The 26484-nt window shown below is 38.0% G+C and overlaps 1 protein-coding gene across 7 annotated transcripts in view; it reads right to left on the bottom strand.

The window, feature by feature from the left end:
• Positions 1-26484, bottom strand: part of ROBO1 (roundabout guidance receptor 1) — a 618408-nt gene that overhangs the window by 85186 nt on the left and 506738 nt on the right. For all 7 annotated transcript variants that reach the window (XM_069870168.1, XM_069870199.1, XM_069870188.1 and 4 more), the window contains one exon: positions 25666-25823. In XM_069870168.1, coding sequence (XP_069726269.1) covers positions 25666-25823 — 158 coding nt within the window. The remainder of the gene's footprint in view (positions 1-25665; positions 25824-26484) is intronic.

Raw genomic sequence — 26484 nt, 5'->3', positions numbered from 1 at the left:
GGTAGAAGAAAACAATAAATAAAAGCCACATATAAAGATGAAAGGATCTAATGTGGTCAGTGACAAGTAGTGTTCTCCGTATGAGGTATTTTGCTCAAGTTGCCTGCAGCTACAAATCTATTCCTGAAAATCTGACATGTTCAGCAGTGCTGGGCTCTTGTTATCATTGTAAGATGCATGCACACAAAAATGACAGTCAGTTATTGAGATAGATGAACATGCACATGTATTGTAGATAGTGTTGCATACAAATTTCACTCTGTTTCATTTGGCACTCATTGTCTGAGAGCAGAAAAGGTATGTCCTTAATCATTCAGCAATCTAGTAAAGATGAAATTTCAATGGGCATCTCAGGAAAGAATGAAAAAATAAAGGTGACCTGCAAATACACATTTTTCAAGAATCTGTGTAGAAATTTAGATGGCTGTCTACCTGAAATGGTAAGCATGAGAAGAGAAAGTAACATATCACTAGAACTCTATCCATATTTATTCCTTTTTAACATCTCACTAAACCATATAGAGCTATTTGCTTCTGATTAGTCTACACAAAGGATTTTAGAAAGATTTCCACATGTATTGAGGAGTATTTGTATATCCAGACATATATGCAGAAACATGTACTTTGTATGTATATCAATAGTGAATGCACTGGATTTAACAAAGAAATGTATTTACATATTACAAGAATTTACCAACTCAGCTGATAATACCAAACCCATCTAAACTGTGAGCAGTGATTCTCATATATGACTTAAAAGTTTAAGTACACTCATGTTCAGTGGTGCTTGTGCTACTCTGATTTTGGTACTGAAGAAAATTCCATCCAAATTCATTACAATATGACACAACTTGATATTTTGCATGAATTGTAACCTTTAGCAAGAATTATCCTAGGAATTCCTTCTAGGAATCACCACAAGACTATATTCAAATATAGTCTTGATGAAGAGTGATATAGTCAGATGAAGAGAAGCATTAAAACAGAAACAATTGAACAACTAAAATAATTGAAATCTGCTTCTCTTCCAAGTTATTTGAGATCTACACAAGGAAGGAGAGGCAGACAAAATATTCCCTCATGGAGGCAGACTTCCAAAAATGTGATGTGCCTACTGAAAGAGTTGTACTTCCAAAATGGAATTCTGAATACATTTTGTTTCTTTTTCCTAGAGGTCTTCCTTTGTTGATCTTTTTTTTGTTTGTTTGTTTGCGTGTTTTCCTTAAAACAGAAAAAGAGTTTAGAACTTTAGCTATAACGATGGCTATGCCAAATTAAATTGTGATGAATTACACAGTTACAATAAAATGTACCACAAGTGCATGCGAAATTACAAATGTCTGTTAACTAGAGCATTCACAGATGGCCAAAAGCAATTGTACTTCCGCTGTTGGGTCACTACCCAAGTTTTCCATTAATTTTAACAATTAGGCACATAGCATCTTATTAAGATTGATCAAGCCCTCATATTTATTAACAAAATACTGTAAATCGAGTCTGCAGCTGTGGCAAATTTATGTCTTCTATATGCAAAGTTTGCCACTTTTTCTCTCAAAAGGAAATTCTAGAAACATCTAGGATAACAGACCAATGTCTTTAAAAGTACACAATGAAATAGATGCATGTGAACTTGTGTACGAACACATAAAGAATCACTGCCACATTTCTTTGTCTGACCAATTCATATCCACTAAGTCCAGTACTGTAAGTTCATATCCAGTATTTAGAGCACTGACCCTGAAATTAGAATTATTCATAGCCTGTGGATACTTAACAGTTAATCAACCACTATAATTTGAGCGCTTTGGCTTTTCTTTTCCTATTTGTGCCCCTTTCCTAGAATACACCAGCTGGACTTTATAGTAGCAAATGCTGTAAGGGTTTGAAAAAGTGACAGGCAGTGTAACATTTTATCTCAAATCTCCAGAAGAACTGTAACTATACTGAACAGAAAGAGAAGTCCTTTCTTCCTAATAAAGAAGATATAGAAAACAGTGTTATTACACTACTCTGGTAGATCCTGCATATCATGGGAAAAGAATTGCTTTGCTAATGGCCAAAGCCTTAAGTCTGATTTTGAAGCAATGGAAGTCAGTATCATGTTTCATTTATACAGAAATGATGCCAAGGCACTTTTTGACTTTTCGTGCCTCTTCAGGATTTTGTTCTGTTCTGTGCCTACCAGCAAATTTATTAGGACTGTGTGAGCAGAGAATACAAGAACAGCACTGAATACTGATGAAAGAAGAAGACTGTGATTAGAAGTTCACAGGTGATGTCCAGTTGCCTGTGATATGTATGGATTGTTGTATGTATGTTAGGAGAAAATACGATAGCATGGTGACTTTCAAAGACTTATTGAAAGCTATTTTCTATGACCTGCCTGCCTGACCATATTTTTGCTCCTCATGAGCAAATTGTTTGTTCAAGCAAGTCCACTCCATTTATTTCTTTAAACAATGGCATGAGATGTTCACACAGAAAACTCGAGGCACCCACAGAGTTAACTAGGTCCAGAATTGTAAATTATGGCCACCCAGCAGCAAAAAACATACAAATAATGAATCAGCTCACTCAGCCAATAAATCAAATCCATAAAAACTTACCCAAGGGTTCTACAACACACCACATTCAATACAGCTGTAGACATATATATACTTATCCTAAGAGCATATTTTATGTACCTATGTGTGTCGTATATGTGTATAAATTTTTCTATGTATAAATCCATACCCATCTGTCTGTGTTAAGAAATATTTTTATGTATGTGGGTGATTCATTTACGTTTCACAGAAATGTGCTATGAAATACGAGAAAGAATGAAGCCATGAGAGAAACACTCAGGAAGCCCAAATATAAAGGTATTTTTTTAAACTTTCTTTTAGCTCCATGTTTCATTATACTTAATAAATGAAATCTGCTCTGTGGCAAAATAATTCTAAAGCAAACTTAAATCCATAAAACAGAAATTTACAACACAGAGTGAAATACTGACCTTTGTTTGTATAGTCAGGGTTTCTGTGCACATAATATCACAAATTTCACATATTTCAGTCTTCTAAAGTACACCATACATATCACATATTATGTAAATGAAATGTGACAAGCATGTGATATTAATCTGTCAGACATGGTCTTTGCTTTAAAAGAATACTTTCTAATTATAAATGACAATAAAACCACTAAAGAACAAGGCAGGTACAGACATTTGTAATTAATGAGTGTCACAAATGGTAGATCCAAGTAAAACAGAGTCTGCATTTCTCAGTCAGGGAACCTCGAGTCTCCTTATTTCCCTCCATGCAGTCTAGCATCCCAAACCAGGTTTGGATATCCATATTATTAGTTATCATTGCTGTAAGGCATGGAATGTCAGCAACAGAAGACAACTTTTCAGTTTTAACGAAGTTGAGTAAAGAAACAGTACAAATGAATACCTATCTTACATTTTTATGTAAAAATGTGTATCTTGTTCCAAGCCTCATGAATCTCATGCATTCTTCCCTACCTATAATAGCATGCTTTAGTATCAGTCACTAGACATCAAAATGTGTTTGGAATAGGTCTTCAAAGATGATTAAAGTTTGCTCTCGTTCAACTTCAAAGTCCAGACAGAGGAGTCTGTCCTGCTTTCGGTGCCATGCTCTGGGACCCCAGGAAGGTACATGCTGCCTCCTCCAGATCAAACACACAAAAAATCCTGTTTGAAATAAGTTTAAAACATGCTTTCAAGTGGTCTTTCTGTGCCATAAATCTGTCACGACAAAGTGCAAGTCAATTGCTCCCCTCTACCATACAGACCAACTAAACAGTCTTGCAATGACGACAGTCTTGAAATTAGAATCTATAAAGAATAGTGCAAAATGCATAGGAAGATAGCTTTATTTCAAAAGAAAGAACATTTAAGGCAGAAAATAATGACAATAGATTCAAGCTGCTGCTTCTGGCACCCCTGCCAATCTGGCCTGGATACATCAGTCAGAACCAGATTCAAGTCTGCTCCTCTGCTGCCTTCCCCTCTTTTATGGTCTCATTATTAATGTCTGTATCTACAAGAAGATGGATATTTATAAAGGCTTAACGGTTATCTGTGTCCTGAATTGTTTGGTGACTTCAGAGGGAGCTGAGGGCTATTCAGCAGTTGGCATTATCACAAGACACGAAATATCAGAATAACCAGATGTGTTTGATACTTTACCCAACTAACAAGATCATGGAAACAGCCAAGATATATGCAGAATGTCATATATCAACTTCAGAAAAGAAAAATCCATACTTCAGCATATACACTATTCAGAAGTTTAAAATGGTAACAATCCCGAACTTACTTTCTACAAACATTTGGCTTTTGTTAATCACAAAGGAAGATTTAATTCAAAATAGGCTGTATTGGCTTACATTAATCAGAACTAATTTCCAAACAGATCTCTATGCTTATATGAAAATATCTGACCCAGTAAAATACTTTCCTGAACCATTTTCACAGCTACAGTATAAAACATATACTATGCAATACATCCCTCCTTATTATAACCCAAGATTAAAATCCTCCTGCAACAAAAGCATGTTACAAATACCTTCATGGTCTTAAATCCACTCTACCAAGATCTCAAAAATAAAAAAAAATAGAGAAAAGAAAGTAGAAATACTTGCCTCAGATTTTTTTTTTTTCACAATGCTGTTTACTGAGTACAGAAAAGCCACTATAATTAACTAATAGGCAATGCATAATCATATTCTATAGTTCAGTAAAAAAAACAGGAACAAACCAATCTTTCTGCAACACTCAGAGAAAGCCCCACTGAGCCCAATATAGGAACAATGTGTATGTAATGACAACAGTATTTCTGTAACACTGTAAATTTAGACACGCGCATGAATCTCTCTTGGATGCCCTGGTGCATATGTAGCTTCCACTGCAATCAGTGATTGAAATCAGAAATAAAAGTGAACTTGAACTGAACTCAGTGTCTGGTATGTCTTCATTTCTCTCCCCTTAAGCAATTCAGATGATTTGAAGTATCTGTTACATAGGAATTTTCTTTTAAGCTTCACCATCACTCTGTTACCAACACCCTCCCAGGCTAAAATCCCAGATCAGCTGGGGTTGATTTGCCACAGAGAATCCCTTTGTTTTTTATTATATTATCTGAAGTATCACAAATTTAATGTGGAAAAATAATCCTAACAAATCAAAAATTTTAGCACATATAAAAAATTCCTACCTGGTAACCGTAAAAGAAACCATGTAGTCTAAATCTACAGAGGGAAGCAGCAGTGGGAGAGTACCTACACTGCAAAAGACAGACACATGGCCATTCTGCGAGGCTGTGTCAAAAAAGCACCAGGAATTAATCCAAGGGAAGTTTCAGACTGGCCGACCACTAGGGCCCATTTACGCAATCAGACCAGACTCATGCAGTGTCTGCGCATGCTGCACAGTACGCCTAAATCCTGCAGACAGCACTGAAGGGCATGTGTGTGTGTTTGTGTGGTGTGGAGTACCACCATTATGTCATTTCAGAAGGGCATGGACTCTGCTGAGGATTTCAGTTCCTAACAGTCATTGTAGGCATTGGTCAACACTGTCTTACTTTCCTAAACCTGGAGTTAATCTTGGCCTGAAAATGACATGGGTTTAAGATAACTTAATAACATAGGGTGCACTTCTTCAATAGAAAATTTCCTTTTCCTCCAAGGAAAGAGGAGCTGTGCAGAGCACGAGTCTCCAACTGCAGACTCCTATCTTTCAAGTTCAAAGGTTAGAAGCGTGGGTAGACAAAACTTCCCTAAGACTTGTAATCTGATGAAAGACATTTGTCAGCGTGCAGATCTTTCACAGCCATCATGCCAAAAAAAATTGTTTTCAAGGTCCTGATATAGGGTCTTCTAAAGGGAACTGTTCTGACAGGACTTAAGTTATCAAAAGTTTTGAAATAGATGTTTATAGGTATCCTTCTATGATGATCTCCCACAAGAAACTAGAAGCTATTTCACATGCAAAATCAAGGTTCTCCTAAATTTAAAAGTACAACTGTGAAACAACAACAGCAACAAAATCATCAGAGTCACAGAAGAGAGAATACAAATAAACAAAAGAATATTCAGAATTTTTCTCTTGGCATAAGTCTGTGCAGCAGGTCATTATTTTCAGCATGGGCTTCAGTCATTCAGGGACCTTCCAAGGTGCAGTAGATCTAGCTCAGATTCCCACTTGCACTGAGGAGAGGGCACATCCCCTCTGAAACGGGCTGTCCACTACTGTCTCCTCACTGAAGGGGAGGTGAATTACAAGCTCCTGGATCCTACCTGTGACCGTTGCACTTCCTGCACTCAATTGCCTGTGAAAGCTTTCCTCCCTGAAGCTGGTGCAGCTCACAAGGGAAGGAGGTATTTCTGCCTTCCTTTGGGGGTCTGCCTTCCTTTGGGGGAAAACCTGGGCCATTTATGACATAGAATACAAACTGACAAGTAAACTAAGCAAATAAAATTTGTCACAGGTGGCAAAAATACTGTGAATTCTTTAACACATTTCCAGCTTGGTAGTTTGAAAGTTTTAAATTTTGAGACACGTTTGATTTCTCATTCAAAACATTTCCTTTCATAACATTACGATCAAGTTTTCTCCCAAAGGAGGGTTGGCTCTATAAACTAAAGACAACAAATATATGAATATTTTGCAAAATGTAACCTTGAAAAAATAAAATGTTTTTTAACATGACTAAAAACCTACTAAATCTTTGATTTTTCACCAAGATGGTGTGTCATGGAAGGGAGACCATACTTTAAAAAAGGCATATGAACCTAGTTAAGTTTTTATTGCATTTAACTCTGACTGCACCTCAAGTTTAGTAGAACTCTAACTTTTATACAAAGACTATGCTGGACATACAGAATTGTGAAAACATTAAGCCTTTCACCTCATTTGTGTCACACTTTCTAGAAAGGAACTCATGCACCACATTTCTCATTTTTCATGAACAGTTAAACACAAAAGTCATACATTAATCTGCCACATTTCACTCTTCCATCAGTGATCACTGCAGCTTTTGTGACTGCAGCACGTGCAAATCATAAATCATAGATTTCCTTGTATTTATTGTGATCTGCACACAAGCTTTGTGCTACAGGATGGAAGTAAAAACTTGCAGTCACAGGCAACCACAAGAAAATCTGAATGTAACTTCCATTTTTCTTGAAGGAACACTGAAAAACCAGTAGGATAGACATTACAGCTACAGATGAGATCTCTGCCAGGAAGATGCTAAAATTTAAACTCACAAAGAATAAAGAGGGCAATGTATGCTCAGAGAGGTAAAGATCAAATCTCCTAATTTCCCCAGCCCACATAGCGGCCCTGTATCATTATTTTCATTTTTGTGCTCTACTTTAGATCCTCCAGACAGACTCAACAGGCAGTGACCTGCAGATCTTAGTCTGTTCACAAATGTTCAGCCCTCTGTTGCCCCAGGGGACTATACAATATAAACTGATCTTTAGCAACGGACAGTGAAGCCAGGAGCCACTTGAGTTTCTGTTACTCTTAAAATAAGCTACCACAGGTTGCAATCAAGCAGAACAAAGCATACATTGTTCCCATTCTCTACTTGCACCAGGATCATTGCATCCTGGTGCTCACACGTTTCCCATTGCCATGCACTAGCTATGATACCCTCTTGAGAGTTCGTTTGTGGGATACTGCTATGCCCGCCACTGAGAAATACAGTTCCAATGTCAGCAGGAACAAGCTACCTAGTAGTTCTGCTCTTCCAATTCAGCATTGCCTTTGGAGCAGAGAACTGCTTATTGCTCCATGTGTAAATGGAAGTGGTTACAGTGTGAATAAATAGCTAAGGAGGCTGAAGACACTGAAGCCTGAAGAATGGTGCCTCTCCCCTTGCCTCGCCTGTAGTCACTGGCTGGAGGCTGCTGGAGCTACTCACAAGGGCTCTGGAGACCTGCTGGGATAATTGCTTCTTTTGCAGCAGTTACTCACTATTCATCTCAGATACCATGATGGGTTTAAACTCCAGGTACAATTTTTGTTGTTGTTAAAAGGGCATTGTAATCTGCACCAATGGAAAAGGTGGAGAAACAAAAAAGTAGCTAGAAGAGGGGAAGAAACTGTTCTGGACACTGGAAATATCAGCTGCTTGAGTTTCCATTTGTATTTACAAAGCAAAAAAACCTACAACCTAGCCAGCCAAGTTCTGTGTGTCCTGTCTGTGGCTGTTTGCTAGTGGTGGAATGGGCTTGTAAAAATGTCAGAGCAAATTTCCAAGATAGCCATATTGTTGACTTTTTGGAAGAAAAAAAGATGTAATTCTACCGAAAACTCACAAAAAATGTCAGAAGTTTAGAGAATATTTGATACAGAAGGGAAAAGAGTGTTCTGATGATTCTCTTCACCTTTCAAACAGTTCTCTGTGTTACTATACATTAGACAAAAGTGCCATAAAATCTTTAAAAGTTTCATCCTTGGATGAGATTCATTTTCAGACTGTTTTGCTTTAGTGGTTTCAGTGGATTGCAGTGAAATGCTACATGTTAATTCCAGACCTAAAGTTTGGCAAGAAATGTTTGGTGGCATACAATATGCATATTTCTACTGTATTTCAGAAAAATGCTTAAATATTCCCTTATATTCTGGAAAACTGGATTCTAAATATTGAAATGATGGAAAGTCCTATTAGATTGTGAACTTCTGTTCAAGAGCTGTAAGAACTGATATTATTACTGACACTTCCAAATACCCATGCAAAGAGCAATCTGATATGCAGGCCATTCTATGCATAGAATATTAATATATCGTATTTTCTGAATGTAGAGTCACCTTTAATTACATGTTAGGTTTTGATCTAGGCTCATTCTGCTCACACAGCAAGCTAATTTCATAGCACAATGACCTGGAAACATACCACAGAGGTATGAGCTTATGATCCTAATAGTAACTTCTGAACGAATGCATAGGACAAATTCACCTTGAAGTGGAGGACAAGGACTGGGCCCTTACTGAGCCTCACCTACGTCTAGCCCAAAGCAGAAACTCAGTTCCTGATACACAGGAGGTGAAAACCAAAGCAGGAAGAGGGATTTAATGTGATGCACACTTCCTTGAGGAGTGGAAAACCAGGAGCTCATTAAGTGGGGACTTGGAAGAAGGCATACATATGGGGTTCTGCCAAAAAGAAATTTTAGATCTTAAATTAATCAACTAGGCATGTAGGTATTAGAGTGGTTTGATGTGGAAAGGCTGTGGATGTGGTCTTCCTGGACTTCAGTAAAGCCTTTGACACAGTTTCTCACAGCATTCTGCTTGAGAAACTGTCAGCCTCTGGACTGGACAGGCGCACACTCTCCTGGGTGGAAAACTGGTTGGATGGCCGGGCCCAGAGAGTGGTGGGAAATGGTGTGAAATCCAGCTGGAGGCCAGTGACAAGTGGGGTTCCCCAGGGCCCAGTGCTGGGTCCAGCCCTGTTCAATGTATTTATCAATGACCTGGATGAAGGCATCGAGTGCACCCTTAGCAAGTTTGCGGACGACACTAAGCTGGGTGGAAGTGTTGATCTGCTGGAGGGTAGGGAGGCTCTGCAAAGGGATCTGAACAGGCTGGACCGCTGGGCTGAGTCCAATGGCATGAGGTTTAACAAGGCCAAATGCCGGGTCCTGCACTTGGGGCACAATAACCCTGTGCAGTGCTACAGACTAGGAGAAGTCTGTCTAGAAAGCTGCCTGGAGGAGAGGGACCTGGGGGTGTTGGTTGACTGTGACTGAACATGAGCCAGCAGTGTGCCCAGGTGGCCAAGAAGGCCAATGGCATCTTGGCTTGTATCAGGAACGGCATGACCAGCAGGTCCAGGGAGGTTATTCTCCCTCTGTACTCGGCATTGGTGAGACCGCTCCTCGAATACTGTGTTCAGTTCTGGGCCCCTCACCACAAGAAGGATGTTGAAGCTTTGGAGCGAGTCCAGAGAAGAGCAACGAAGCTGGTGAGGGGGCTGGAGAACAGGTCTTATGAGGAGCGGCTGAGAGAGCTGGGCTTGTTTAGCCTGGAGGAGAGGAGGCTGAGGGGTGACCTCATTGCTCTCTACAACTACCAGAAAGGAGGTTGTAGAGAGGAGAGTGCTGGCCTCTTCTCCCAAGTGACAGGGGACAGGACAAGAGGGAATGGCCTCAAGCTCCGCCAGGGGAGGTTTAGGCTGGACATTAGGAAAAAATTCTTCACAGAAAGGGTCACTGGGCACTGGAACAGGCTGCCCAGGGAGGTGGTTGAGTCACCTTCCCTGGAGGTGTTTAAGGCACGGGTGGACGAGGTGCTAAGGAGCATGGTTTAGTGTTTGATAGGAATGGTTGGACTCGATGATCCGGTGGGTCTCTTCCAACCTGGTTATTCTGTGATTCTGTGATGTGTTGGGTTTTTTTCTGCATGATCATGTGGTTAAATAAACTTTTCAAAAAGCTCTTTTGTGGCATTGTCAACTACTATTCAAAAGTTTCCAAAGGGAAAAAACGAGGGATCATACCTATCTGGAGTTAATGCATCTGTTACACTGAATATTACAAGCTTTCAGGCACGTCTAAGAAGGAAAATGTCTTAATTCTAACAGAAATGAATAAATGATTCAAAGCTTGATACCTGAACGATCGTATTCAGAAAGTTTATAGAGAACACAGAAAAGGATACAGCACTGTCCTGTTAATATCTCACATGAATGTATAGAGGACATAGAGTAACTTTGTACAGAGTCTGAATGCTGCAGATGATAGGTATCTAAATGTAATGCTTGCAGATCTCTTTTAAAGTAAGGAGGAAAAAATACAAAGGTAAGACTTGAAGACCATGTGCTGCCTGGGATTAAAAGAAAAAAAAGTGCACTGACATTCTCTACTCTGCCTGAATAAATACAGCACCTTTACCCTATGAAAATTTTCAACATTAGCTGGCATTAATTCTCCTATAAGAACACGTGGAAGACATAATAAACAATGTAGGAGAGAGAACAAAACCTATTTTAGTACCTATTCCTTTTCTTATGTCATGAACACAAAACTGAACGCCATTAACAGTATCCAGAAGTGGATCTGGGCAATCAAATGACCTATGTGTTTCATCAGAGTACAGTCTTGAAAATAAATATGAACTTTGATAAGAGCCCATTTAAAGACTCAATGTATTAAAATAATAAATTTCAATCAACATTTGGAAAATCTGGGTCAACGTGAAAGAGTTCCCTTGGCTAGATATCAGTCCCACAGACAAGGACAGCATTTGAAAATACTATTTTCTAGGTTAGCAAATCAAAACCCTGTTTAATTATAACAGGCTAATTATCAAATGTTGTAACTTGGCAGGATAATTTCAAATACACAAAGTCTCCTTAACCTGTTCATAGCTAGAACTCATCCCAAAAAGTCAATACTTAATGAAGTCCTTTTGTCAACACATACTCTTTTGCACAGTGCAGTTATGTAGCGCTGTAAGTAACAGTCCAGGTATGAATGTGCCCATTTTCAAATCTAAAAAGAAAATGCTTCCTGATTTTTTCATTATTGCTTATAAACATTTAGTTGTTATTTTAATAATTTAGGAAACAAAGAGGGATAAAGCTGTAAGTTTTAAAATTTTATAGTTATTTTTATGCAAAACTAGGAAGAAACATAGTTAATTCTCAAAATCATCAAAACATACTGTTATGAAACAGTAGTGACAGATTGAGGATTCTGTTTCAGTTATCTGAAATGGTGTAAGTTGATAGAGGCTCCAAATGAACAGGTATCCCAAACATCACAAGCTGTAATTATGTGTTAACCTTGGTGACAGTCAGAATAGAAGGGTCAAAGGTTCAGCTAGCATCCCTAGGGGTGAACCTTCAAGGTGAATTTGAGACTCATTGACAGGGCAGCACAGTAAAACTGACACTGCAGTTTAAGAAATGTATATGTTACAAAGGTGAAGAACTGCCTTTTTCTTGAACTTTATATTCATAGCAGCAGAAGAAATGGCCTTTGTTAAGATGGTTAGTACATAGAGAACTGTGTTCTCCACCTGCTGAAATCATATTCAAAGGTTACCTTCTCTTTTCAAATCAGAAATAATTAGCAAAGCAGGCTTGCGAGTTTACTTGCTCTGGTACTCTAGCTACTTTTAATTTTGCAAATTTTAAAAGTTTTTCTCCCACATCCTACTTCAAATGTCCAGATTGCTAAAACTATGATTTCTTCTCCCACTGAAAATACTGTTACAACCACTTATATTTGTTAGTTCCAAGAATAATAGATACAATAGATTACCTCTTATATTGGAAGATAAAAGCAGAGTTACCTTTAGTTACTGGAGCTGTTACCTCCAGTTGGGTTATTTTTCTAATATTTAAGAATAACAAACACAAGAGATACCAGCTAAACATATAACAAGGAAATTTTCTTAGCAGAAAGTCTCATGAAAATGAAAATGAGAAAGAAAATGGAGCATGTCCATAAAACTCCAGCTGGAAAAAGGAAAGTAACTTACCGACAAACAAGCCAGTAACAATAAAAAGCAAAGCAGCAACAGTAATAAAAAAATGAAGAATGTCAACTCATTTAACACTTCAAAAAGTGCCTTCTCCCTACCTATAAGCCTCATACTTTCTGGGAAAAGGTGAAATATTAGTCTCAATGAAGACAATGTTAATACTCTGACTTCAGCAATGCCAGAATTTTATGCAGAGTTCAGGTTATGTGCAGTGTATTTTCATGAAACATACTGGTCTTAGTCTTTGTGAATGCAAATTTTGTGGGAGTTGTAATCATTAAAAGTACCTACAATAAAGACATTCCTAGTTTATTAATAAACTTTTGAGATCCTTGAGTACAAGGAGCAATTATTTCAAAACCGCTACGACACTTTAGCATATAATTTTAATGTTAATGAGATGTTTTCTTCAAAGTAACAGGAAATCTCAAAAACTTTAGCACCTTGGCTAGATTCCGCAAGTATTATACAGTCAAAACCACCTAGAACAGAGTATGTAAGCGAGAATATTATGCTACTGTTTTCTCTACAGAAAAAAGCTTATTCACGTTTTAGGATGCAATAACACTTTGCACTTTGACAGACTGACAGAACACAGCTTTGTTGCAATAGTGTCAGGCTGCTTTACAGGTATGAATGAATTCCATTTCACAACTCATGAAACACTGAACACGAAGTACTGAACAATTTCAAGGCTTGCCCAAAATGACACAAAAACATTGCAGCAGTCCTGCAATCTGCTTTGCTTAGCTTGCAGACTTCTCACCTCAAGGCAATCATTCCTTACTGTACAATAATGTTTTGCAGCTCACTTCTAAAAACATGTTGCAATGACTGTAGTCTCATGGAAAAACAGCTTATCTTTAATTCTATTCAGTGTGCAGGCCTGCCAGAGAGCAGAACCATTAATTCCTGGAGTGTGGAATACCTACCGCAAACCATAAAATAGCTTCAGTTACCTGCAGCTTCTATGGTAACATTTTATCCTGAATAAGCATTTTTTTTCCTTAATTGATTTGTGTCAGGTCTTATTCCAAGAGAAATGCTCTACCTGAACACCACAGTTCAAGGTAGTCCTAAGAGACAGATGAACACAGATGAATGGGAAGAGCAAGATCTGCAGAGTCTGAAATGCGGGCCATCGTGGAGGGAATGCCAAGCCATCACATCAGCATCTTTCACTTTCAAAAACTCAGCATTCTGAATGGTATAGCCACTTGGAAAAGTAATAATACAAAATACACAAACTTACAATTAAGAGATATTGCATCATCATAATTTTGTTCAAAGAATCAAACTTCACATTGTCTGAGGAAAGGCAAAGTTACTCAAGCATACATCTCTAGGGCTAGTTTCAAAATTAAATACATCTCACGTAGCACTAAAAACATTTCAGGATATACACCAGGAAAACATTTCCATTTTCTCAAATTTTCCTTTTTTTAAACAGTATTATTTTGAAATGAAGTTCTGTGGGTTTTTTTCTCTCTTAAGCATTTAGGGGGAAGAACTTACTCATTTGACCTGCCTCTTATCTCTGTGTAATTTGTTCTCCCCCATGCAGCCAGAAACTGGAGACCTAATAGAGGTAAGTTGACAAGTGACAACACCAGCAGAGAGAGAGGCAAAAGCAGAGCTATTGAGGTAGAGGAAAATTAGTATAATCAGATCCAAGTAGAACTAACCACCCACACTTCCACATTAAATAAAAGAACAATATTTACGTGACCATGTGCCAAATAGATTCTTGATAGATAACAATCTTTCAGGAGGAAAAAAAAATCAATTAATTGTTCAATGCAGTATGACTATTAGCAAGAATTGTCCTACAGCTAGAGAAGAAAAGAAAGTAGATTCTTTTCTTTCCCTTTTAGGGAGGGCAACTGCAAGAAGACAGACTTGGTCCCACACAATATTACATAGTCTAGAATAACACCCTGCAACGTGTATGTTAGTCCAACACTACTGCACGTGGTGAATATCTGAACTTGGCAGCCAGTAATTGTGAGTATATTATTACCTGGTGAGAGAGAAGTACTCTGTTGGGTTGAGGAAATCCAAGAACTGAAAAATTATTATTTTTGAAGTGCTGTGATTTGGATTAGACTTTTCATATAACCAGAAGCATCACAGGAAACTCAGTAAGGCAAAACTATCCAAACAAAGTGAAATAAGCAAAAATGAAGTTGACAGAACTTTCAAAAAGCAGACCAAAAAATCAAAGCAAACCAAACAAGAAGCTCTAATCACTTACATCTGTTCAAGGCTTCAAAAATGGGCACTGTTCTCCTCTACTATTTTTATTCTACATTTTTCTTTTGATTATGAGAACATAATATGTGCAAACTCAGCACATAGATCGTTGAGGTTTTATTAAACATGTTTTTAGAGTTAGTGTCATTTTTACTTTACAAAACTAATTCCAAAAATAAGCATGATACACAATAAAGTCTCAGTTAGCAGTTATCCGATATTTAGATTTTAAGTGACAACATGTGGCTGCTGCGGTGTGCAAGTGACTAGGAATATAAAAAATGCCAAGAACAATCAAATTTATAAGGTCCACTAGAGACTTTCAAGAACAAAAATGTACTTTCCTCCCCCACCCCCCCAAACGGAGAGGGTTTCAGTGTTTGGAAAACAGTGAACACAGTAAGGAGCTGCATTGCTCCACTTCACTGATATAGAATGACAAATAATACATTGATTTCTGTAGGAAATTTGTGTGTTAAAAGGTCTCTCATGCTTTATTAATGGAAATTTCTCTGTATATGTGTATAAAGTAAACATAAATAGAGAAAAAAATAAAGTAAAAGGCTCACAGGTCCTGGACTCTGCATGAAAGAACCTTGGAATAAAGAAAATTTCTAGTGTTTTCATTTGATCTGTAGAGATCTTAAGTCCCATGTCCAATGGAATGAACTCTGAACGTGTTTTCTGCCTGTACATAGTGTGCATGCATCCTAGTGTGAGTCCTAATGGTTGATGTATCAGATTCACAAAAGGCTTTAAATGTTTGATTCTTCAAATATTGTTTTGCTTCACATTGGTTTTGCTCATGATGAAGAATCAGAGCACAGCATTTTTTTAACTTAGAGGAGGATATCCACACTCCACACGTAGGATTTCCATACACCTGATGAAGGGGAGGGAGGAGAATAATTAACTTTCTAAACCAAAGCTTCATCTTTATTGTCTGTAATGTAAGCAAAGACTTCTTTCCTGACTGCTTAAAAAAACTAACCAAACAAAAATGTTTCTTTTTCATTAAAAGAATAAAATGAATGAAGAAATAATTTTCCTCCCACATCCTTTCTTCATCTCCCTTACCCATCCCCCCAAAACCCAACAAGTAGACTGTCAGCCAAACAAAACAAAGAATTTACTTTCTCAATATAATAAATCACCTTCGCTCGTAACCATTCAAATCATAAAGTCCTATACACTCTGGATAGCTCAAATAACTTAGGCTGAGATAATAACCACCTGGTTTTTTATTATTTTTTAAGGAGAAGCTTCGCAGACTCCATTTGTACAATTTCAGAAGGTCCTAGAGGTTCAAAACTCTTGATAAGCCACTCTTAACAATAAAATCCTGATACTGTAATGTCTAGGCCTGTGGAAGTCTCAAATCTGAGATATCTAACACATACTCTGTTTCCTGTAGGCATTTATTTCCTTTTACTATCTAGGTCATCAGTTCATGAATAGGGACAAAAGAAATCCACAGAGAATTTTGACTCAGTAAGGACTTGCCGAATTCCTTTAAGTCTGCAGAATATCTGCAAAAGGACATAATTCTTCTTCACTTTACTTAAATATTTAAAAGTAGAAATCAGGGTAAAATAAAGTTGAGCACAGAAAAAACACATACATAGTTCACATTAAAGGAGTACTTTCCACTACTGCTGGGTCAAACAACGTTGAGAAACCTTAGTTATGTATGCCTAATGCCTAATTTTTTAAGTGGCAAGAAGGCAAAACAGTTGAAGCAATGCACATCACTGATGCAAAGGAACAGTTTCTGGAAGTTGTGAGAAAGAAACAGAAGGAACAGATACTCTTAGCTACAGGGACAATATGATCAGTGATACCTTTGTTTAAAATGACAGCAATTAAATGACCATAAAGAGCCTTTTAATCTAACACTAAATTATGATGAGTTTTAATTCCAGTAGTTTCCGTCAGTGCACACACAGTCTACAAATCTCATAACCTCACATAGCAGGTTACACTATCATCAGTCACACCCTTAGGAACACAGGAGGTCAGTTTGCTCCTAAATGCAAAATCTAGTCTCTGTGACAGCCTACAGAACCCTGAATCCTCCTTTTGTTCCATGTCATGATGCTCCTTCCCTTTCCACTAACTCTAAAGACCAGTACATTTCTTTGGAGATGTCTACTGAAAAGACACATCACATCACATGTGAACAAATGCTGGATAAGCCTGTCCTACACTTTGTTCAACAACCTTGCACAGAAGATTCTGGGTTAGTAATAAACTGTAAATCAATCAGAGCAAAGTCTTGCATTGAACATGACTCAAATACTTCCACCTAATGGGTTTTTTCCTCACAATTTCCTTGCAGGAAACATTACACTAATGGAGAAAGCATCTTGTCTCCTAAAGAAGTATTTGGGACAGTCGACTGTAAGAGCTATAGGAAAGGAAGAGGATGTCCTTACAGGCATTTTCAGGCCATTTGCTTTAGCTTGGTGCATGAAGACTTCAAGCCAACACAAGCTATTTTGCCCTTACCCTCAGTGCAACAGAAACTGTGTGGCCATATTAGTACAATACCATGCAGGAGTCATCTAGCCTGTCTCTCAGTAAGGCTTATTAGCTCAGGCACGGCGCCACATTAACCGCTGCCATATGGTTTCTGGTCAATTCAAAGAGCAAACTGAACAAGCTCACATCTGCCTGACAAAGTCTGCATAGCTATTCTCTTTAAGATGGCAAACCTGCAAAATGCCGCGAGGAGAGAATCTTGTAATAGGTTAGGATTTTCAATCCACATTTTCTTCAGTGCTTGCAGAAATACAAGCTGTCACTACTAAGAGCTGTGGTTAGGGTTGGAAACTACTCCTGGATATGGTAGAGATGAAAAGTTTCATCTCAAAGAGCTGACTGTAAAAAATGATGTGAGTATGATAACTCTCCAAATAGGAATGAATATCAGAAAGAGGAAAATGAACAAAAATGAATAAAAAAATAAAAGCATGCCAGATATTTTCTCTTCTTTCTGTTAACCCAGTCAGCTTTGTACAACCTTCCAAGATGAGCAGGTTTCCTTGTAGAAGAAGGTAATGTTTTTCCAGGCTAAGTAAAAAAAAACGACAAACAATGTACAAAACAATGCAACAAATGCTAATCAAAGATTAATGTACCACTGAAAAGAGCTCAGATATGCCTGTAATAATAATAATAAAAAAAGACACAGGAAGAAGCAGCATGGCAGAAGATAGCCTAAGAACTGCGTCTTAAAACAGGAAGAATGGTGGTGTGGATGTGGAAACCTGAGTAGTTTAGACATGGCAGGGGAAAAGGTAGGCACACAGAGAGAATTGAGGAGGAAGACGGGAAAGGTGCCCTGATAATCATAAATGAGACAACAGAAGCACTTGCCACGGTCAGAGCAGAAAACAAGGGATACAATCCTGAAGACATATGTTGAACGATTTGTGGAATCTGGTGAGCAGAGAAACTCAAGCAGGAGCAACAAGGACCCTGAAACAGATCTTCAAGCGTGACCACAGAAAAAGAATGTCACATTCTGGAAAAAAACAACAGCAAGAAACAGCAGGATCTAGAGCCATTCTCACTATCCTCTTGGACAGCTGTGTGGTTCCAAACTATTTTTCAGATTTTTTTATGTTTTTTTCCCCTTGGGGTGCCAAATTAACTCATAGTAGCTCTAGATGTGTTACCAGATGAAACAATATTAATAGGAGAAGAAATATAAATTATTCACAAAAACTACTCTTGATCCATAAGGAAGCCACCGTTGTATGGATCGGCAGATGAAGGAAAAAGAGAGGTGGGAAGCAAATCCTCTCAGGAAGTGAGAAAAAGAGATGGAATGAAGAAAAAGGACTGGAAAGAAAGGAAATTGCTGGGGGGCAACAAATACATATTGGGAATCAGAAGAAAAACCGCACTTTTCTTTCTAACTCTCCTGGGGCATATAGGAAATTGCTGCCTGCCCTTTAATCTGCCCCCCAAAAGAAAAACAACTAAAGTGAAATAAAACCCTTAACTGTAGGTACTTGCTCCCCCTCACCCTCATTGTTTTGTGTGCTGTGTACCCAGGCCACGATATTTCATGCTGCTCTCCATCGGACAGACTATGTTACCATTAGCATTACATCTTCTACACACAAGAAACACACATGCTATTGCTGTGCATCTAAAATATGCAATTTGGGGAAATTAAAATGTTTGGAGTTTAATGATTAAGAAATTAATGAAGAAAAGAGAGGAAGCTGGAACAAACGGGGAAAAAAAGATAAAGGGAAAAGAAAGAAATGAGCAGAAAGAAATAACTATAAGCATCTTGAAACAATTTGGAGTGGCACCACAACAGTATGGTTTCTGTCAGGAGCATAGTTGTTTTAAAAGGGTTAAGATTGTTAGTCCTACACAGCAACAAATTCAATCAGCTTTTGTTTCCTTTTCCTTGATTCACCACCCCTCTGCAATTTTTACCACTGCAATTTAACTTTGGAAGGAAAGATCCCTTTCCTAAATAGGGAATTAATTCCTGCTTTTTCCACTGTTCCTTCCAATACAAACAACCCTTTCTCTTTTCAGTTTTAACTGATAGACATAGTAACATCATCAACTTCTTTTTCCCTTCTTGTTATGACCAAGATCACATTGGGATCACCTACGTAGTTTTAAACTTGCCAAACAACAATGAGGCTGTGAATGGTCTCCACCACAAAGAATGAACCAAGTTCTCTTTGACAGTTCATTAACAAAAAATTTGAAACGAATGAATATTCTTCCTGGGGATAGCACCTTGTCACAACAGAAGATCAGAGGCTTTGTTTTCACATTTTGTAGAATACATTTTCATCACTCGTGTAAAAATAGCATTGTGCAAGACACAATAAATCCTTCATATTTCTGATGTATTAAGGGCCAGAAAACAGAAATCAAGAATTCAAGTTACAACTTATCTAAAATAAGAGTGTAAGTCAGTCATTCAGAAGTGTTGATGTTAGGAGACGGCCGCACGAAAAAGGAATGAAAACCTGTATACATTATTCATCCTATAACTTTGATCTTAAAAGCTAGGAAACTTGAACAAGGAAAGATAAATGGCTTCTCAAGCTTTTTCTTTAAAAAATCAAATGAGGATGATTCAAGATAAATGATAGCTAAGAGTTAATATGAAAGGGGGGGAAATTGCAATCACAGTGCTGCACCAAAGTTTCAATGCAAAGGCTTTGCTTTTGTATTCAATTACAAAGGATTTCTTTTTTAGGCACCAGCATCCTTTTTCATGTATATGTAAAAGATTTTACCTCTTAAAATTTCATGTTCAGCATGAATAGCTTTTATCTTCTACCACCTACACCACGACTTCATGCAAACAACTAGGAAGCTTTCTGAAACATGGGCTACTACTGGTCATGGGGCAGCTGTGAAATCTTGACCTATAAACATCAGCTTTCTCCAGAGCTTATGCAAGATACGTATACATTCTCCCACTGGGAAAATATTGATAATTAAAGGCACTCTGACTGCATCCTGATTTTATTGAGGCTTAGTTAATTATGCAGCTGTTTCCTTAAAATATGAGACAAATTGAGAGAGAGATCCAAAAGTAGAGGGAGGTTGCCCTATCTATATAGGAGATCCACAAAATCCTCTTTGAATACTTTGCGCTCTTGAGAGTCTGTAATTATTGCCAGTTTTTGCCTAAAGATATGCTCAAAGGCCCCATCATCCTGGTTAGATTACTGATGTCAGCATCTTATACACAGGCAATTGCATTTGGAATTCACAAAGAAGATGGAGCAGCAACACAGTTCCTTAAGGGAGGGTTTGAACAAACCTAACGCAGACAGACAACACTGCAATTATTACAAATCACAGCACACCAGCCATTTACATTAACAGCAAAGCAAAACGAAGACTGCCTTTCCATTATAGCATGCAGCAGAAGGTTTTGCTTATCTGAGCTTTCAAATTGATACCGCCATGCAAGCAGTTAGCAGTAATCAGATGATAAAGTGGGGCTAGACAGGTGGGAGAAAAAGGCTGGGTGGATGCAAAGGCAGGTTGTGAGTGGGAGGAAATGAATGGGAAATGAGGTGAAAATTTCACTGCAGTGGTGTGTGGTAAGATGACAGTGGAGACACCCTATGGAAAGTAGTGGGAGGTTTTGAGGTACAACAGGAAAATGGCGGAGAAGTGAATGGGGGCATGCTGGAGGTATTCACACTCTTACAACCAACCAACATTCGCTGCAGTTGCTGTGGGTGCCCAAGCAAGTCATTGCTAATGGTATTTGCAGCCAATGATGTTTCTGCCAACTGCATCTAGACAAAACACATTTAGAAAGACCAAGCCGAGTGATTACAGCAGTCAGCAGAAACTAGGAGATTGACTTCTTCCGCCTCAGCTCCAGGGAATGAAACTCATAGCTCTTGGTGCTAAGGTTAAGTGCCTGTAATGCACGGCTGCATGGCTAATGAAACTGGGCTGCCATGCAAAGGAGATGGCTAGACTGATGGGGCTGAGAGTAGTTCTGTTCCTGGTGAGGACACCTAGAAACCCAGAGTCCTGGCCCAGATCCTTGCTCCAAGCAATCTGCAGGTCTGTGAACTTCACCTGGTAAAACAGCAATTCCAAATGCGTAGACAGCACTAAGGGCTGGAAACAGAATGAGGAACTTCCCCACCTGGTGAGCTCCTTTCTTTCGTACTCATAGACAAAACTTTGCATCTTGTTCCTCCACAGTGTCTCAATTCCAAGCAGAGTTGCATAACCTCTCCCTAGTGCAGATGGAACATTTCAGAAACTGGAAAAGTACACTGTTTGCAGTGAGAATTTAGTGATATTCACCGGACTGCAATGAAACACTCCTCTTCAGCTATATGTATTCTACGAGGGATTCTTGATTCCACAATCATCCCAGGAGAAAAATTAACTAGATGAGCACAGAATCACACTAGTTGTGCTCTGGCCTCATAATAATTGGTTTTCAATTCAACAAATTAAGTTAAAGCTAAGTGTTTACTTCACATGAAAGACTGCCATTCCCACTTCATTTGTAATGCATGGAGAGGTATTAGCCACATGAAGCATGTGCTTTCATACATGGTGTAAAGAATACACATGAGAAAAACCATGTTTAGCTCCAGTGCACTGAGAAAACTGTTTATAGACAACATAGCTCAAGAGCAGAGAGAAAAAATGTTTTGATGATGATTCTTCACCAGATGTACCCAGTGGATATGTATACACTGAAGAGCCTACACCACATCTGACTTGTGCTAAAACTGAGCAGTACTGGGAGAGCTGTGCTCAGAGAAAATGTCTGTTTCTATAATCCATATGACAGATAGCTGTGCCCATACCCTTACTTTCATTCCTTAGTTGTTCCATTCACTACTCTTTATAACCTGAAAGACATATAAATTTATTTATCTTCAAAGCATGTTTATTTCCCCTACAAATAGACCAAAAATATGTAAAGAAAACTTTTGATTTTTATTATCTCACCTACATAAACATATCAATTTCCTTAACCCTACCAGGACAAAATAATATTTTCTTTCTATTGAAATCCAGAGGAAGTTGAATTGGATCTTCTTTAACTTCTATTTATCCACATCTCGCTTGAATCATTCTGTCAGGAACCAATCCACTGCCTCTGTTTCTTTGGCACCGTTAACAGTCAGTTTGTAAAGCCCAGTTTTGCTGACTCAAAGATCAACACTGTCATTGCAGATAAGGAAAATGTTTCCATTTATTAAAAATAAGCCATAAATGGCCATGTCATCTTTTTGAAGAAAGTATAGATATGAAGCAAAAAAAGTACAGTCTCAAGGTTTGTTTTAAATCTCTGTTGAGAATGGAAAGCATTACTATTAAATGCTTTAAACAGCCTTTCACAGTTACAGAATTCTTAAAACGGCAATGAGCCACAGATCAACAAGCCTTTAAGAATTAAAACAACTAGAAATGCTTTAGAAGTTCAGCCACTAAAGTATTTTCATGCCCACTGGTATTATATACACATTGAGCATCAACACATGTAGTCTGACATTTCCTGATCTGGTAATTGCATGGCTTAAAAGGAGGAAGGTTAACACCTGTAAACTATATTACCTGAAATTTAGTCTCACTGAGTCAATGATAATTTTGCCATCGAATAAATTTAGGTATTCACTTTAAATACTGGCACTTAATAGTAGAAAAAAAGGTTGTGGTTTGTTTTATTTTTAAAGGTGGATTTCATGTAAAGAAAGTCTGTCACGTAAAACATAACACTTCATCCTTATTTCAGCAGTTGCACTCTTTAATTCTTTATGTTCCTGCTGCTAAATGCTAGTGAAAATGACCTAAAGGAGATAAGTTAACTGAAATAGAATAATTATGTCAGGTTTCAAAATTAATATTTTTTACCCATCTGTCCTTTAGCCTGCTCTTCACTCCAGGTCCCAATCTCTCATCACCTCTCAGCCACTAGCAAGCTAATACAGATGGTTACTGCAAAGCTGTTAAGATGTACATCTGAATGCGTATTTATGCACTTGGCAAGATCCTTCTGCAGCTGTAAGTTGATGCAAATGTACATTACAATGTATCTTCAGTCTCTTGCCTGTGTGAGAAAGCAGCCATGATATTAATAGCTGCTTAAGACAATGCCAGGCAAATATGACGGAAATGAATGCAGTTGAGCTAGCTATCACAGAGCTGCTAATTTACACCTTTGAAAACAAACACTCATTTGGCCACTTGAAACAAGTGTATATCTACACCTACATCAAAACTCATTTTCGTTTGTTTGTTTTTCGAAGCAAAAACTGATAATGCAAGATAACTCCAACAGATGTCATGGTGAAAGAATACTATGTAGGTGCCTATTTGATACAATCACCAGAACAGAAAACCAAAGTGTGGGTCTTTATTCCATCGTAAGCACAGTTTTAATAAATACAGGTGGCACTGCCAGTCAGTGAAAGCTGCTTTTGTTCTGAATATGTCTTTGTTCCAGCAGCTGTTTGCATGTACAGGGAAAGAAATGTACTTAATGGGCAGCACCTGAGAATCCTTCAAAAGAATCAACTATAGCAATATAAAATGCAAGATTAGAAAACATTTCCTAAAAAAAAAAAAAGAAAAAAGTAGCACTGGAATCTTCTCTTTATCTCAGGTCAATTGACTTGTCACAGTGGGAAGGAGATTTGAAAAGGAAATTGCAAGTTCTTAGCAAGAGTGATTGGAGGAACTGAGTTAATAGCCAGCAATCAGTACAGGTTCTAAGGTACTTAACAATTTAAATGTATGCATATGCCAGAACTACAAAATACCTGAGCTTTGTCTTGTTTGTAAAAAAACAAATGGAAAAACAGGCAATTTAAGCATCAAGCAAAAATGGTAATTTTAGTTAGGTTTACTTAGGTTGGTGGGTTTAAGTGTTTTTCCATTAAAAATTTCCTTCATTTCAGCATATGATTGACACATAGATTACAGGTGCCTCTGATCTTGTTGTATGCTAGTAATCCTCCCAGTACCAACAGGATCCTATATGGTATGTGCTTTCAAATACAGTTTCTCACTATACAGAAAGATGTTTTGTATCACCATGTCGGCAGCATATAAATGATTTTTGAACTCCATTTTTCGTTGCCATTTCTTCAAGCCATTTAGGCTCAATAGCTTATTGTTTCACTAGTCAAAAATTAACAGAAGAATAGTTTTCTCATTTGAGAAACCACTTTACCCATACTATTGAATGATCACACATTGCATTCAGCAAGATACAAATTAGTATAACAACACCTCTAACGAGAACACAGGTTAATTTGAGAGAGTAGAATAAGCTATCATCTCTCTAAAGAAACTATACTCGAAAAAGCTTTCTTAACCTTTCTGATACAACACACCACTTCTGTGCACAGATTCTTTTCAACAGAATTACAAAAGGTCTCACCTAGACTACTGGTAGTTCCTTTTTCCAAGCAGCAAAGAAAGCAAACATTACAGATTGCAAAAATTTACATTATAGGTTGCAGAAATTTGGAAGTGGATAAAAGGAAAGAAATTCTAGGAAAATGACAAATACGAAATCCGACACAAAAACCCCAAGACCATACCTGTAACTGTTTTTATTTAACAAACTAAGAAAATCAACTATGATCACCTTCAAAATAGTTTCCTTCTGAGCTGACATACAGCTGCTTATGATGCTGCCAATGTTCAAAGCAATTCCATAGATCATTTTCTGAAAGCCTGTTGAGGATCTCCATTGGTTTTGCTTTCACATCTTCTACTGACAAAAAATGGGTTTCTTTGAGCATTGAATTGATCTTTGGGAAGAGGGAGAAATCACAGGGAGCCAGGTCTGGCAAACAGGGTGAGTGCTCAAGCATAGTGATGTTGTTACTAGCTAAATCTGCTTCACAAATAAAGTGTTGTTAACTTACACACTGACATCTTTCAACCCATGGTAAGAAAACATCTGTATTTGAAGAGGCATCCACTCAGACTGAGTGAAGAGATCGAGTTGACCCTTGTCTCATCATGACAGGTTAGACTTGTTTTATGACTGTCTCTTTGTTTCTCCCCTCTCACTCTTGGTTCCTGAGCTATAGGGTTAGTCTCATTTTTTTTGTGTGTTGGAGCTTGTATAATGAATTTCATTTCCGTGAGCTTCTGATTCCTCTGAGGAAGAGAAGAACCTAGGTTTTGCATGGTCCTCTTTAACAAACAAATGCATACCCTATAACGAAGTAGTAAGGGACTAAAGGATGCATCCCGACCTAAATGTAATCTAGCTTTTCCTCCAAGGCAAGGGAGAAGACAGATCCTAGAAAGTACAGCCTAGCTGGATGCCCACATGCTCAAGAGACTGGTAATTTTAGATAGTTGATTTTAGTGTTGTTTAAAATTTTTTTTATACTTACTGTAATTCTCTCATCTTTGTCATCTAGAGGCGTCCCATCTTTTTTCCATGATATAGTGGGTTCTGGATGGCCTCTTGGGGGCTGACATTCCATCACTGCTGGTTCACCCACGGCTACCATTACATCTGATGGATTTTGTCTGAAGTCATCACGTAGAACTGAAAGAATGAAGAAAATAAAGTAAAAAATTGCCCAATGACATACCAATAGCATAGCAAAGTGGGGGCTTTTGGAATTTAATGGTTCTAGTTGTCATTGTACTTTATATTAATGAACAATTTAATTAATGAATATCATCTGGTATCTGGATGGTCTCTGGTACTTCCATACAGTAATATCCATGTACAGCTTATATTTAACTTCCAACATACATGCTAAGTGACTTAACATAGCCAGAGATGAAAGGTTGACACAAACATAGGACTGTCTGCACTTAAGAGCTGCCTCACGGGTACCAGTAGGCATAGCATCTGCCTAGAATGTGAACACAGGTCTTCACAGCTGAAGAAGACACCATGTCTTCTGCTCAGGTAAAATAGGGAGAAGCACAGCAGGGTTTGCTTTCTGACCCCCTTTTACTGAGACATAACGCCAGCCTGCCACTAACTCAAAGGTTTAAGGTTAAATTTTGGCCACTAGCCATATGAATCACAGCTATCCCTGAATTTATGGCAAAAAAATGAAGACCCTAGTAAACTTCCCAGTTCTTTGATGACATTATAAGACACCAAACATTTGTGCAAACTTATCCTTGTAATTTGGCTTGTGTCTTTTACTAACAAAAAAAAATTAAAAATCTTTCCTCATCTCTGGGCATCA

This window comes from Phaenicophaeus curvirostris, chromosome 1 (assembly GCF_032191515.1).
Source record: "Phaenicophaeus curvirostris isolate KB17595 chromosome 1, BPBGC_Pcur_1.0, whole genome shotgun sequence".
In the NCBI taxonomy this organism is placed as follows: Eukaryota; Metazoa; Chordata; class Aves; order Cuculiformes; family Cuculidae; genus Phaenicophaeus; species Phaenicophaeus curvirostris.
The sequence above is the reverse complement of the archived record's forward strand: the minus strand, read 5'-3'. Positions and strand labels throughout refer to the sequence as shown.